At 48.6% G+C, this 12,135-nt stretch overlaps 1 protein-coding gene across 1 annotated transcript; it reads right to left on the bottom strand.

Annotated features, from left to right (window-relative positions):
• Positions 1–3,403: 3,403 nt before the first annotated feature.
• On the bottom strand, positions 3,404–11,791 carry MBD3 (methyl-CpG binding domain protein 3). The gene is made up of 6 exons (XM_027909490.1): positions 11,598–11,791; positions 9,312–9,449; positions 7,304–7,394; positions 6,261–6,438; positions 4,885–5,082; positions 3,404–4,481 (listed from the first exon to the last, which is right to left on the bottom strand). The coding sequence occupies exons 1-5, from the start codon at positions 11,697–11,699 to the stop codon at positions 4,890–4,892; spliced, it is 702 nt and encodes a 233-aa protein (XP_027765291.1). The 5' UTR covers positions 11,700–11,791; the 3' UTR covers positions 3,404–4,481; positions 4,885–4,889.
• Between the last annotated feature and the right edge of the window lie 344 nt (positions 11,792–12,135).

Raw genomic sequence — 12,135 nt, 5'->3', positions numbered from 1 at the left:
TACTAACTCAGACTTCTAACCAATGCCCTGACAATTTCTAGTGCATTTGGTGGGTCATTTTGAAGTTCAACACGTTTTTTTCTCTCCTCACCCTCCCAAATGCTCTGTCACTGTAAATACCATTTAGCACATGCTGTTCTGTGCTGTTCTCTCCTACACTCAGCTTCTCACAGGGTCAGACTGGGGGGGTGGGGGAGGTGGGAATGGTTTTCCCTCATTAGCTCAAGTTGATCCCTGCTAATCTGAGAACAAATCCAAGTTTTCAGCTCCCCACAGCCCATACAGGACATTATTTTTCTGTGCTGCAGAATTAGGACACCACCTTCTCGTGGCTCTCTGTGCTTCATTAATGCAGGGAGCTAAAATATGCAGCACTGGGAACCTCGACCGACCCCAAAGTCTGTTCTGAAGCAGCCCCAGTGGATGCAGAAATTCCTGTTCAGAGTGACAACAGCTAAGAATATGCATTTTGTTTGATAGGGAGTAAGTGGTATCATCCAAATATTTGCATGGGCACCTGGACTCTTGGAGGTTGTTTGTTTAATGAAGGAAAGTAAGTTTTTCAGGATTACCTCTCCACTTAGATAATCCTAGTTATTTGGGATTATGGCCATAAGAACATTCTCCTGCCTCCCTCCCCCTTTGAACACGTTATCCCACCCTCTTTCCCAGGGCCAGGAGTGTCAGTGCAGACAGAATGGTCTCTCCCTAAAGGACACATGACTCAGGAGTGCTGAAAGACAAGTTTTCCTTCCAGGTGTCCTGCTTCGTCCACATCCTGCAGAGTATTTAGATGGGATATAGGGAAGGAATTCCTGGCTGTGAGGGTGGGCAGGCCCTGGCACAGGTTGCCCAGAGCAGCTGTGGCTGCCCCTGGATTCCTGGAAGTGTCCAAGGCCAGGTTGGATCAACCTGCTCTAGTGGAGGGTGTCCCTGCCCCTGGCAGAGGGTGGGGCTGGATGAGCTTTGAGGTCCCCCCCAGCCCAAACTGTTGGATGACTCTCACTCACAGCCATGACAAAGCCACCCCAGGCAGGGTTTAACATGCCTGCATTCCCAGAGTCCAGCCATGTCATCCCTGAGTGTTTTCCCTTCCTGATGTGCTCAGTTTACAAGCAAGAAAACCCCTCCCTTTCCTTGCTCAACAGCCAGTTCAGCAAGTTCAGCTTCAGATGTGAGTCGAGCCAACTTCTCCTGGGCAAAACCACCTCCAAAAGCTCTGCAGGTCAAATCCAGACTGTCCCACATCCATGCTAATTCATCCTTCAGACTGCACAAAATTCTGTCCAACCAGGATTCAATAAATTTAACACTGGGAATCCACAGAGGGAGGTAATGGCATTCTCCTAAAACCTCTAAGTTTGGGAAAACAAAGTGGGGAGGAAAAAAACTGGAGCCACCTTACTGGACCAGCTCCAACACACTGTGCAGAACAGGTTATTAATCAATGAAATATAAATTTTGCCCCAATTCTGTTCCATTGCCCTTAAATATATTCTTTATTAATCCTCTGCTTTACAAGTCATACCTCAAAAAGCTGCTCTCTCCACCCTGGGGATACATTTGATGGTGGCAGACACTTTATCCCCATTATTCACTTCCAAGGCTGCGATAAAACAAACTAATGCAGTTATTGCAGCAACATGAGAAAGACATCATGGTCAGTGAGCAGAAATATTTGGTTTACTTACCTGTCTCGATAAGCAGGTGAAGTTATTGCAGTTTCTTTGGCTGTGAGAGGAGTCTTGGGCCCCTTTTGGCACTTTGCACAGTCAACTCCAAATGAATAGAAACAGGAATAATCTTTCTAAATCTCTGAAGGAAAGAGAAAGCCGGACAGGGAAAGCACAGTGGGGAAAACGAGGGGTGGCAGCAATTTAAAGTTGATATTCAGTGAGTCAAAATAGGAGTATCAACATCTCAATCCTCTATGTCATGGTTCTACAGACGCTTATGGTTATGTTTACATCCAAGGAAAAGTAAATAAAGGCATCACTAGATATTAAAGAAGCTTTGAGAAAGAAGCAGGGTCAGAATGGGACTGCTGTGGTCACAAGGACACCTCTGGTGTGGGCTATAAACTGCTGGGGTTGGGATTCAAAGGACACATGGAAATGGCCTCTGGTGGAGCCAGGGCAGGTTTAGATTGGAGATCAGGAAGGGTTTTTCCACAGAAAAGGGTGTCAAGCCCTGGCACAGCTGCCCAGGGCAGGGGTGGAGTCCCCATCCCTGGAAGTGTTCAAACAACGTGTGGATGTGGCACTGGGGCACATGGCTCAGTGGTGACCGTGGTGCTGAGTGGATGGTTGTTCTTGATGATCTCCAAGGTCTTTTCCAGCCTTTTCCCACTGATTCCATGATTCTCTATAGCCAATCTGCCCATGAGATGGGACACCCAGGCAGTCCCTCACTCCATGAGGACACAGGAGAGGAATCTGCAGCAAGAATTATCAGCGTTCCCCAAGTTCCCCTCTGTATTTCCCCCAAAGATCAAGATCCAAATATCAGAGTGGAGCCCCCAGCAACTCCCCCACCCCCAGTACCTCTGCTGGGCTAACTGGGAGGGGCAGAGCACAAAACTGCAGGTGAGGGCTTGAGGCAGACCAGAGGAACCTCTTCTTTGTGAGAAACATTTAATTCAACACCATGACTTACAAGAGGACAGATTTACAGAGTAATAACCGTAACAGACTGTTCAGAAAGGAAAACAATGGTCACTGCCTGCAGTGCCAGGCACTGCTCCCCAGAGCAACACCTGGCAGAGCAGCAGCAAAGTACAGTTCAGTCTCTCTGCAGTGCTCAAGTGAGCAACAATCACAGGATTTTGCCTTTTCAGACCCCTCAGAACAGGGTGAATCAATCACTTTGGCACGGGATGTCTCTCAGGGGTCACGAAGCTGAACGACTCCCAGGGGCCATTCCCTGGTCCCCTGCTGTCCCTGCTGATCATCCTCACACCACAAAGGCTCTGGCAGCTACTTTCTCCCCCAAGTTTTGGGATACCAGCAACCTGTACAACTGGTCAGTGGCACAATATTTAACCCACCACTTTCTGGTGTTCTCTCAGCACAGGTTGTGCAACGGATACCCTAAGACTAAAATAACTTTTGAACCTAGTCAACGCATCCTCCAAGTTATAAACTCTCATCTTCCTCCCCCTCCCATCGTCTCCCTCCCCAGAGAAACCCCTTTTTAGCCACAGGTTGACCCAATATGCTCACAGGAGTACTGGAAGAGACTGAGGAATCAATCAAGGTACCCATGGTGAAGCCAAATACTTATAAACACATTAAGGCAGGTTTCACATCAGTTCAATTTTCGACACAAAATGCTGGTCACTTCACTGCACATGCAAATAAGAAAAGATTTAATACTTAATAAAAAGCTTTAAATTCCTTTTTAGATATCAATTATAGAAAAATCAACCTTTTTCCTTTCTTTTTTTTTTTTTTTCTTTTTTTTTTTTTCAAAAGAGGTCAGAACATTACTGCACACGAAAGCAGGTGTGTGGCCACACCCATTGGAATGGATCCCCTTCCCTCCACACAGAGGAACAGAGGGCAGGTTCTTGGCACCAGAAGAGAAAAAGGAGGAAGTTTTCCTCATTGTCAAGTCAGAAATGAGACACCCTTCCATCCCCAGTTGAGAAAGTCCTTCTGACTGGACTTGAACCAAACCAGAATACACCTCAGGTCGGGTATATTTCTCTCCAAAACTCTGTTCAGAGTGTTTGGACACACAGAGTCCAAGCCGTGCTCGGGAGTGCTCTCAGTGTGGTGTGGAACTAACCCCAAACCCCAATGACCAGAGCTGGCAGCCCAATTCCTCGAGTGTAACCTCCCCTGCTCCCCAAACCCCAGGTGGGACAGGCACTGGCAGTTCAGCTCTGAGACTACATTTCCAAGACCAATGTGGTCTTGTGAGGAAATGGCAATTCAGCGACAGGAATTCACAGATGGAATGACAACCCACGACACGAAATGACCTCCCTACAGCCAGGTGCAAACAGCACAGCAGAGGAGCCAAGGAGTGAAACAGCATCTCTCTCTCTCTCTCTCTCTCTCTCCTGGGTTAGAGAGAAAATTGTTTCTATGGGTCATTAAAGGTATTTTGATAAAAAAGCTTAAAAATGTATCACCTCGCACTGACCCACGAAAAATAACAAAACAAAACAAAAAAAAAAGAGATAGCAAATTTGGTTCCTAGTATTTCCCCTCCCACCACGTGATATTCCTTTATCCCCTCCCACTTTTGCATTCCCAATCACCCCACTCCTTTAGGAAAAGGAGGGGGAGTAGAGTTAAGCTGAGTTCCACCTGCAGAACTCCCCAGCAGTGAATGAACCATCAGCTCCCGTGTTTCCCGAAGTACATCCAAATGCTCCGGGGTACAGCTGGACTGGTGGTGCACTCTTGGCTCTGCAAATGGTGGTGCTGACCCTGCTGATTGGGTTTATACTGGGAATTCTTAGATGGAGCTCCCTGGAAGAGAGAAAAGGACCTCGTTAAGTCAGTAAGAACTTTTTACATCTTTATAGGCAAGCGAGTTCTGAAAAGAAGAATTCCCACTGCCATAACATATCCATGTCTTTATCTCCTGGGTTTCACCTGCGGCAGACAGTTTGTTCTGGTTCTTGCCTGTTGCCAGACCTTTGCAGCAGAAAAGAATTCAAGGTATTCACTGTCCAAAAGCACCCCCACGTCCTCCTGCTGCTGTTCCCCAGGGCTGGTGGCAGCTCTGCAGGTGGGGTCTCACCTGACACACAACCAGCACCCCTTTCAAAGCACATGCTGAAAACCACAGATCTGGTAAAGATTCCTCCTGAAAACCTTCCTGCCTCCAGTGGAGTCCAGCTCAAGGTGAGAAGGAACGCTGGCACATTACCTGGACTATACATTCTCCATCTCCTGGTCATGGTCCTGCTCCTCCTCCTCTTCTTCCTCTTCTCCTTCCTCCTCCCCTCCTTCCTTCTCCGAGGGGGGTTCCCCATCCCTGGCGATCTCTTCCACGTGGGCCAGCATGTCAGCCATGAGGGCCTCCTCCAGCCTCTTCCTCACCTGCTGCACCAGCTCCTCCTGCTTCCTGCCCGGAGCAAGGGACACCCAGCATCAACCCCAAGAGCTGCCCCCTCCAGGGAAAAGGAACCCCAGATCCCTCCCACACGAGGCTGGACAGACAAACCTGGATGGGAAAAGCCCTCTGATAACTGCACTGAAAAAAAACCCCTTGGCATTATAGTGATGTGAAGATGAAAAACACTTTAAAAACTTGTCCAATGTTTTCTACTACAAGCCCTGTACCCTGTTGAATTCTGGTTGGAATTTGACCAATCCAGCAGCTGACTGAAGGATTTTGTTCCTGTTAACTCCTACTGCTAACATTAAACAAGAAAAACTCAGCCTACCCCACCCAGATTTCCAGAAATCGTACTGGAGAAAAACGAAGTTTCTGGTAATTTCTTTTTGCTCGTTCCCCTTTTGAGCCCAAACCTTAAATTTTATGGCTCCTTTGCTGTCAAAGTCCCAGTAAAGAAGATGTCATTAATCAGTGGCTCATAGGTCTCCTATTTCAGCTCAGCCACGGGAAATCAAAGTTATAAGCAGACTGTTTCCCCTGGTCATTCTGGTACAAATCAAGCACAAAAAAGTCATCCTGTAATTCCAAAAGATTTCTCAAGCAGGACTATCTATCTTTAAACATTTAGTGAATAGCACACCTGGAGGTTACTGTTTGGTATTTTCAGTGCTTAAAGCTGAGTTTGAGCAGTCCTGATTTAGCAATATAATTCATTACTAAAGCAACCTATAGCTAAATAAACTGCACCTTGTTCCCTGCCACCACAGCAGGCAGGACTTTGATCTGGTCAACACATAAAATTTTATTTATTTTGTTTTATTTATTTACTGACACAGAGGAAGGTGAGGAAAATCCAATCACGCTGTTCAGGATTTCTCCAATCCCATCTCTGCTCTGAGGTGCCTAATCAGGGTTACCCCAATTCAGACACCTTTGTCAACAAAAGGACACTTTGACACGAAAACCCGAAACTTCAGAGTAACTGAGCACAGCCAAAATAAAGAACAACGGGCTCTGAGCACGCTGGAGCAGATTTGTGTGACAATTTTTGTCCACTCTGCTGCTGAGGAGCCATCTAAACTAATTCCCAAGTCACAGTCCTCCAGCAGACACCGACAGAAAAGGCACTGCTTTACCACGGGGGACTTTGTTCCACGGCAGCGAGCGGCGTTTCTGGCCCATACCTGATATCTTCATCTGTCACCATGAAGGCTTTGCAGAGAGGCTGCGAGGTGTTGAGCCAAACCCCGGGGTTCTTCTCCACGGCTGCAGAGAGCTGGCCTGTGATGGGCATGGTGCTGGTGTGCAGGGCGCTGGCGATGGCAGACAGCAGCGTCTCGTCCGTGCACCCCGGGCCCACCCCTGCAGGGGGAAGGAGAAGCCATAACCAGCAGGGCACAGGGCAGGGAGCAGCAGATCAGGACAGCAGGAGGGGAACTGGAAGGGCTAAACTCAAGATGGGGTTTTTTTGGAAGCTAACACGGCATAAAGGCCAGGCCTGAATACTCTAACATTGCCTGGGCAGCTCTGCAAGGGTGTTCAAACTGAGGGCAGTTCCTCATTCTGGTACCCAAAAACAGCAATGACAAAGAAAAGCCAGACTGGGAATGAAAGGTGTTTGAATGGAAACTTGAGAGAGCTGGGGGGGGTTCCCCTGGAGAAGAGAAGGCTCCAGGGAGACCTGAGAGCCCCTGGCAGGGCCTAAAGGGGCTCCAGGAGAGCTGGAGAGGGACTGGGGACAAGGGATGGAGGGACAGGACACAGGGAATGGCTTCCCAGTGCCAGAGAACTGGCTGAGATAGTTGGGATATTGGGAAGGAACTGTTGGCTGTGAGGGTGGGGAGGAACTGGGATGGAATTCCCAGAGCAGCTGTGGCTGCCCCTGGATCCCTGGGAGTGTCCCAAGGCCAGGTTGGATAGAGCTTGGAGCACCCTGGGCTGGTGGAAGGTGTCCCTGCCCACGGCAGGGGGTGGCACTGGATGGGCTTTGAGGGCCTTCCAACCCAAGCCAGTCTGACTCTGTGCTGCTCCTGGAAAATGGACCCCAAAAATGTCCAGCGGTTTTGCTTCATTCGGTGCTTCCTCAGGCCAAGGGGCACCGAGACCCTCAGAGAGCACTGACAGTTCCTGCAGCAGCAGAGGTGACCCTGGCACTGCCAGGCACACACAGCTCACTGCTGACAGGCACCAAAACGCCTCCCCTGAGTGAAGGGCAGGCTCTGATTACCTTGCAGACCTTTGGGAAGGTCCATTGTTTTCACCAGCTCCTCTGCGATGTCAAAGGCATTCAGTCCACTTAATTTCTTCTCCCAGAAGAGCTGGAATCAAAGAAAGGGGTTCTTGGCACAAACGGATTTGGAACTGTCAGCTCCACAAAGCACCTGCTTCCTGCCCAGGCAGGGAAGGGCTCTGCTGTGGACAATTTAACGTGGATTTACCACAGAAGGGACCTGCCAGCAGGGACAACCTTCACTGTCAATCAGCCCCACAACTCCCCTGTCCCAACCTGCTGCCTTGAAAGAGATTTCCTTTTCTTCCAGGGCCTGGTATTTTCACTGCTCTCAGCTGGAGAAGCAAGGCCAGGCTTGCTGGCTTTCATCTACAAGCCCATAGTGTGAGACAGCCTTTTTTACACTCTGTTCCTCTCCTGCTGTCTCAGGTAACCCTCAGGAAGTTAAGAAATGCAGGGACTGTGGTGTCCAAGGTGAAGTATTATTTTCTTCCTCTCCAGCAGATTCTCATGAGGACAAACCATGTCTGGTCCTTCACCACATTTTGAGTCACAGGTTCTCCCTGGGAGCATCTGTCTGGTGGACAGTCACCTACACCACCTGGCACACCCTCAACCCACCCCCAGGGTTCACCGGGATGATCCATGAACACCTGGACGGTCAATTATGTTTCAAAAAAACCAATTTTATCCGAGTTTTGAGAAATCAAGACTTCACCCCAAACAGCCCAAGCAAATCCCCCCCACCCCCAACCCCTTTTCCTTTCTGGGATTCTGTGATTTTGAAGCCAGTGCCTCAGCACTGCTTTCCAATTTTGCAGAAACTTCTGGAGTTTGTGAGCAGAAGTTCAACTGTTCTGCTGTCTGAGAGAGTATTTTGAACAGGGACACAACTCTCTGCCCAGCTCAGAATCTGGAGATCAGCGTCATATCTTTGGTGCTCTTTTACTGTCTGAACTATCAAAACTACAACACTGTGAACTCACAGGTTCTACTTCCTTAGGAAGCCACGGTAAAACTCTGCCAATCTCTTCAAAAAACACAAAAAACCCCACCCCCAACCATCAAAACAGAGCACTCAACTCCATTTCAGGCAGGCTCTATCTCACACCTGAAGGTTCTAGCTGGACTAGGTTCGTGTGAACTGCCCTCAAAATGCAGTCTTGAAGTTTGCAGGAAAAGTTTTCAGTGGGAGAAGTGGCAGCTTAGAAAGGGAATTTTTAAAAATTGTATTGAAATCACTTCCCCTCTTGGAAAAAAAGATTTTAACTCCCCTTGAAATGCAAGAAGTTAAACTGTACTGGTAATTGCTTCCACCAGGTACAGCTCATTTTGCCTGGGCCTTTACTTGTCCTAAGCACACTTTTTGCATCCTTTCACCTGGTGAAATTTAAGCTGAAAGGTTTACCTTAATTTTGGTGTATTCTCTCATTTGAAAATACACAGTTTGATAAAAAAACCCCTTTGATTTCATATTAATAATGGCATTCTAAGTGAATTTATGATCTCACGCTGGCAGAGTTAACTACTACTGATACCCAATCCCTTGCACTGCACCAAACACCACACTGGAGGTGGCCTGAACGTGGATTTCAAACACGGAATTCTTACACAACTGGAACATTTGACAGCGATTTTAATCCTAAATGACCCCTGGAAGTGATTGCAACACCTGACTAAATTTGTGGCATCAAGGAAATTAAGGTTTAACCCCTGCAGAATTGTGATGTGACCAAAGGCTGGAGTTCAGTTATAAATCCCAGTGCACACAGCCTGTAACTACAGGCTGGGAATGGGGTTGGCTCTGATTTTAAAAGCTGGGAGCACTCCAGGGCAATGCTTCTGAAAGACCAGGTTTCTCCCCGAGTTCTGAAATCCCAGAGATCAGAAATCGCCAGGGAGTGTTTGCCCGGCCCCACAAAATTAAAGTGGTTTATTTTGGGATCCTTCCAGTGGCAAAGCTGGGGGTTTCTCGGTTTTCTGGAGAAGAAGCTGCAAGTCTTACCTGCCTGGGCTGGTCCACAGCTTTCTGGGGGTCACTCTTCACCTTGTTGCTGGGGTGGTTTGTGATCTTTGTGACGGGCTGTTTGAAGATGGAGGCTGTTTGTCTCACAGGCAGGGCTGTGTTCAAATCAGGCTTGCCCTGTTCCAAGCAAGAGCAGAGGAAAAGCCCCCCAAAAAAAGAGTTTCAATTTGCCAAAATGCTCCTACAGCCACAAAGATGTGCAGCAGCACACAAATCACGGGCTTGAAATCTGGTCTGATCTCAAGTTATACAAGTTAGACAGCTAAAACTGCATAACTAAATTCAAATCTCGCCTTGGACCTATCAAAATCAAAGTTTTCCACTCATTCTGTTTAACATACCAGCCTCCACCCTTTCCAGTTTATACACATCACTTTTATCCCCCTTCTCCACAGAATTTAGGAGGCAGAATGCTTTGCCAAGCCACCTGTAGATCACCAAACCAGGAGAACGACAACCCAATATTTGTAATAATTAGGAACACGATGAAGAGGGCTTTAGAGACTGGCTTGTGAACCCAGAAACTATTCTAAACCATTCCTTTTAGATCCAGCTGAGACCAATAAACAAACCAGCACGGCTGGAATCTGGATGCCTTTCTTTACCTTCAGTTCTGAACAAAACTCAGCTTTTAAATGAAGCTCTTCATCAATTTTGCACTAGATGACTGCATTTTCTGTCAGTGGAAACACAGGAAGACTGTTCCTCATCCCCAAAATCTAAGAAGCAACTCTTGGAATGGCTCTAGGACACACTTTGTTCTCGAGGATGCAAACACTGCATCTGATTCACAGATTTATTCATGAGATGTAGAAAAGATGTATTCAGGACAAATATAATTCTGAACCATCTGGGTGCTAATCCATTCAGAAGCCAATGGTAACGATTTGTACATTTATTGAGAGGTCTGGGCACAATTTTTAGCCTGAGAGGTGTGTGAGCTGCTGGTCTCTGCCTCAGGGCAGTTCCCAAAATATCACAGCAGCATCCAGGGCCGGGAGGAGACGTTCTCACCACTCCTGTGATGGTTCTCGACTCGATGTATTTAAAATACAGGCATTGTGCTTTTTCCACACTAATTTTAGGTGCACAGGCATCAGCTTTTGGGTTCTGAGGAAGATTTTAGCATCCAGTGAAGATACTCAGGAATGAGTTGGGTGGATCAACCCAGACCTGAGCACAGACCTCCAATGTCACCCTGACTAAATCTTAACAATCCAAATCACCAGGGGCTAACACAGCCTCTTATTCTGTCCTACAAATAGGCCTCGCCATCCTCTTCCCTCTCCAGCTTTTTGCCCCAAATGCCTCCTTCCCTTCAATCAATTCCACAGCTGAGACACTGGCATGGCCTGGGATAGCCACACCAAATTTCTGGCCAGAGGCTGCATTATCCTCTCATCCCTTTGGGTACAGGGCCCTCCTCTCCTCCCAAGGCCAAAGCTGCACAGCTGGAGATCTGGGGCTCTGCAGGAGACTGTGCTGGAGAAGGTGAGCCCACACTCCAGGGTGTGGGCACACAGAATCATGGAATGGTTTGGGTTGGAAGGGACCTTAAAGCTCATCCAGTCCCACCCCCTGCCACGGGCAGGGACACCTTCCACCAGCCCAGGTTGCTCCAAGCCCATCCAACCTGGCCTTGGACACTCCCAGGGATCCAGGGGCAGCCACAGCTGCTCTGGGTAACCTGTGCCAGGGCCTCTCCACGCTCCCAGCCAACAATTCCTTCCCAGTATCCCACCTAAATCTGCCCTCCTTCAGCTTAAAGACATTCCCCCTTGTCCTGTCCCTCCATCCCTTGTCCCCAGTCCCTCTCCAGCTCTCCTGGAGCCCCTTTAGGCCCTGCAAGGGGCTCTCAGGTCTCCCTGGAGCCTTCTCTTCTCCAGGTGAACCCCCCCAGCTCTCCCAGCCTGGCTCCAGAGCAGAGGGGCTCCAGCCCTGGCAGCATCTCCGTGGCCTCCTCTGGGCTTGTTCCAACAGGTCGATGTCTTCTTTGACATTGGGAAGATGACAGATGTGCTCTTCTGCACAAATACTGAGCAGCACCACAACACTCTCCCTGGCACCACCCCCCTGGGAGCAGCAGGGAACTGCTTTTGTCCCACCCACCCTAACAGAGACGTTCTCACACAGCTCCAACTTCACACCCACACCACAAAACGCTTCACTTTCACTCTACCCCAGACCCCGAAATATCCCAGCCACTGCTCTGGCAGCGCAGCAACAGGCAGGGAGGGGAAGTGCCACAGCAGCATCAGCTCTTACTTTGGCTTGGTTGGAGCAGTCATAGCGCATCCTCTGCCTGTTCTTGTTCATCTTGTTCATCAGCATCTTCCCCGTGCGGAAGTCGAAGGTGCCCAGGTCCATGGAGCTGCCCAGGTACCGCGCCAGCTGCGGCTTGCTCCGGAACTTCTTCCCACTGGGGCTGCAGAGAAACCCCAGGAGGGAAATGGGAACCCTCTGCACTTCCAGCCCAGCTTGGAGGCTACAGCTCAGGAGAGGCAGTTCCCATTTCCCTCCTGAAAAATGATTTTCCAAGGACGAGGCTCACGTGAAACTCCGAACGGATGTTTGGGCTTTCAATATGAACGGCTTTTCATGTGGAAGAGCCAAATTAAGTGCAGACCATTTATTTATACATTAAGAGGAAGGTTCAGATCACATCAATGAGTGTGGCACAATCCACACACTATCCACCACGGGTGATCTCATTACAGAAGAACTTCTCACTCAGTTGTCTCGGGTAATAAATACCCATTTTCGAGCATAGTTTCTTCTCCCAGGAATGTTCCATTTGACCAGC

The sequence above is a fragment of the Empidonax traillii genome, unplaced genomic scaffold (assembly GCF_003031625.1).
Source record: "Empidonax traillii isolate 1590-97213 ecotype Southwest subspecies unplaced genomic scaffold, ASM303162v1 scaffold2161:size41822, whole genome shotgun sequence".
Classification (NCBI taxonomy): Eukaryota; Metazoa; Chordata; class Aves; order Passeriformes; family Tyrannidae; genus Empidonax; species Empidonax traillii.
This window is presented reverse-complemented; position numbering and strand designations above follow the sequence as displayed.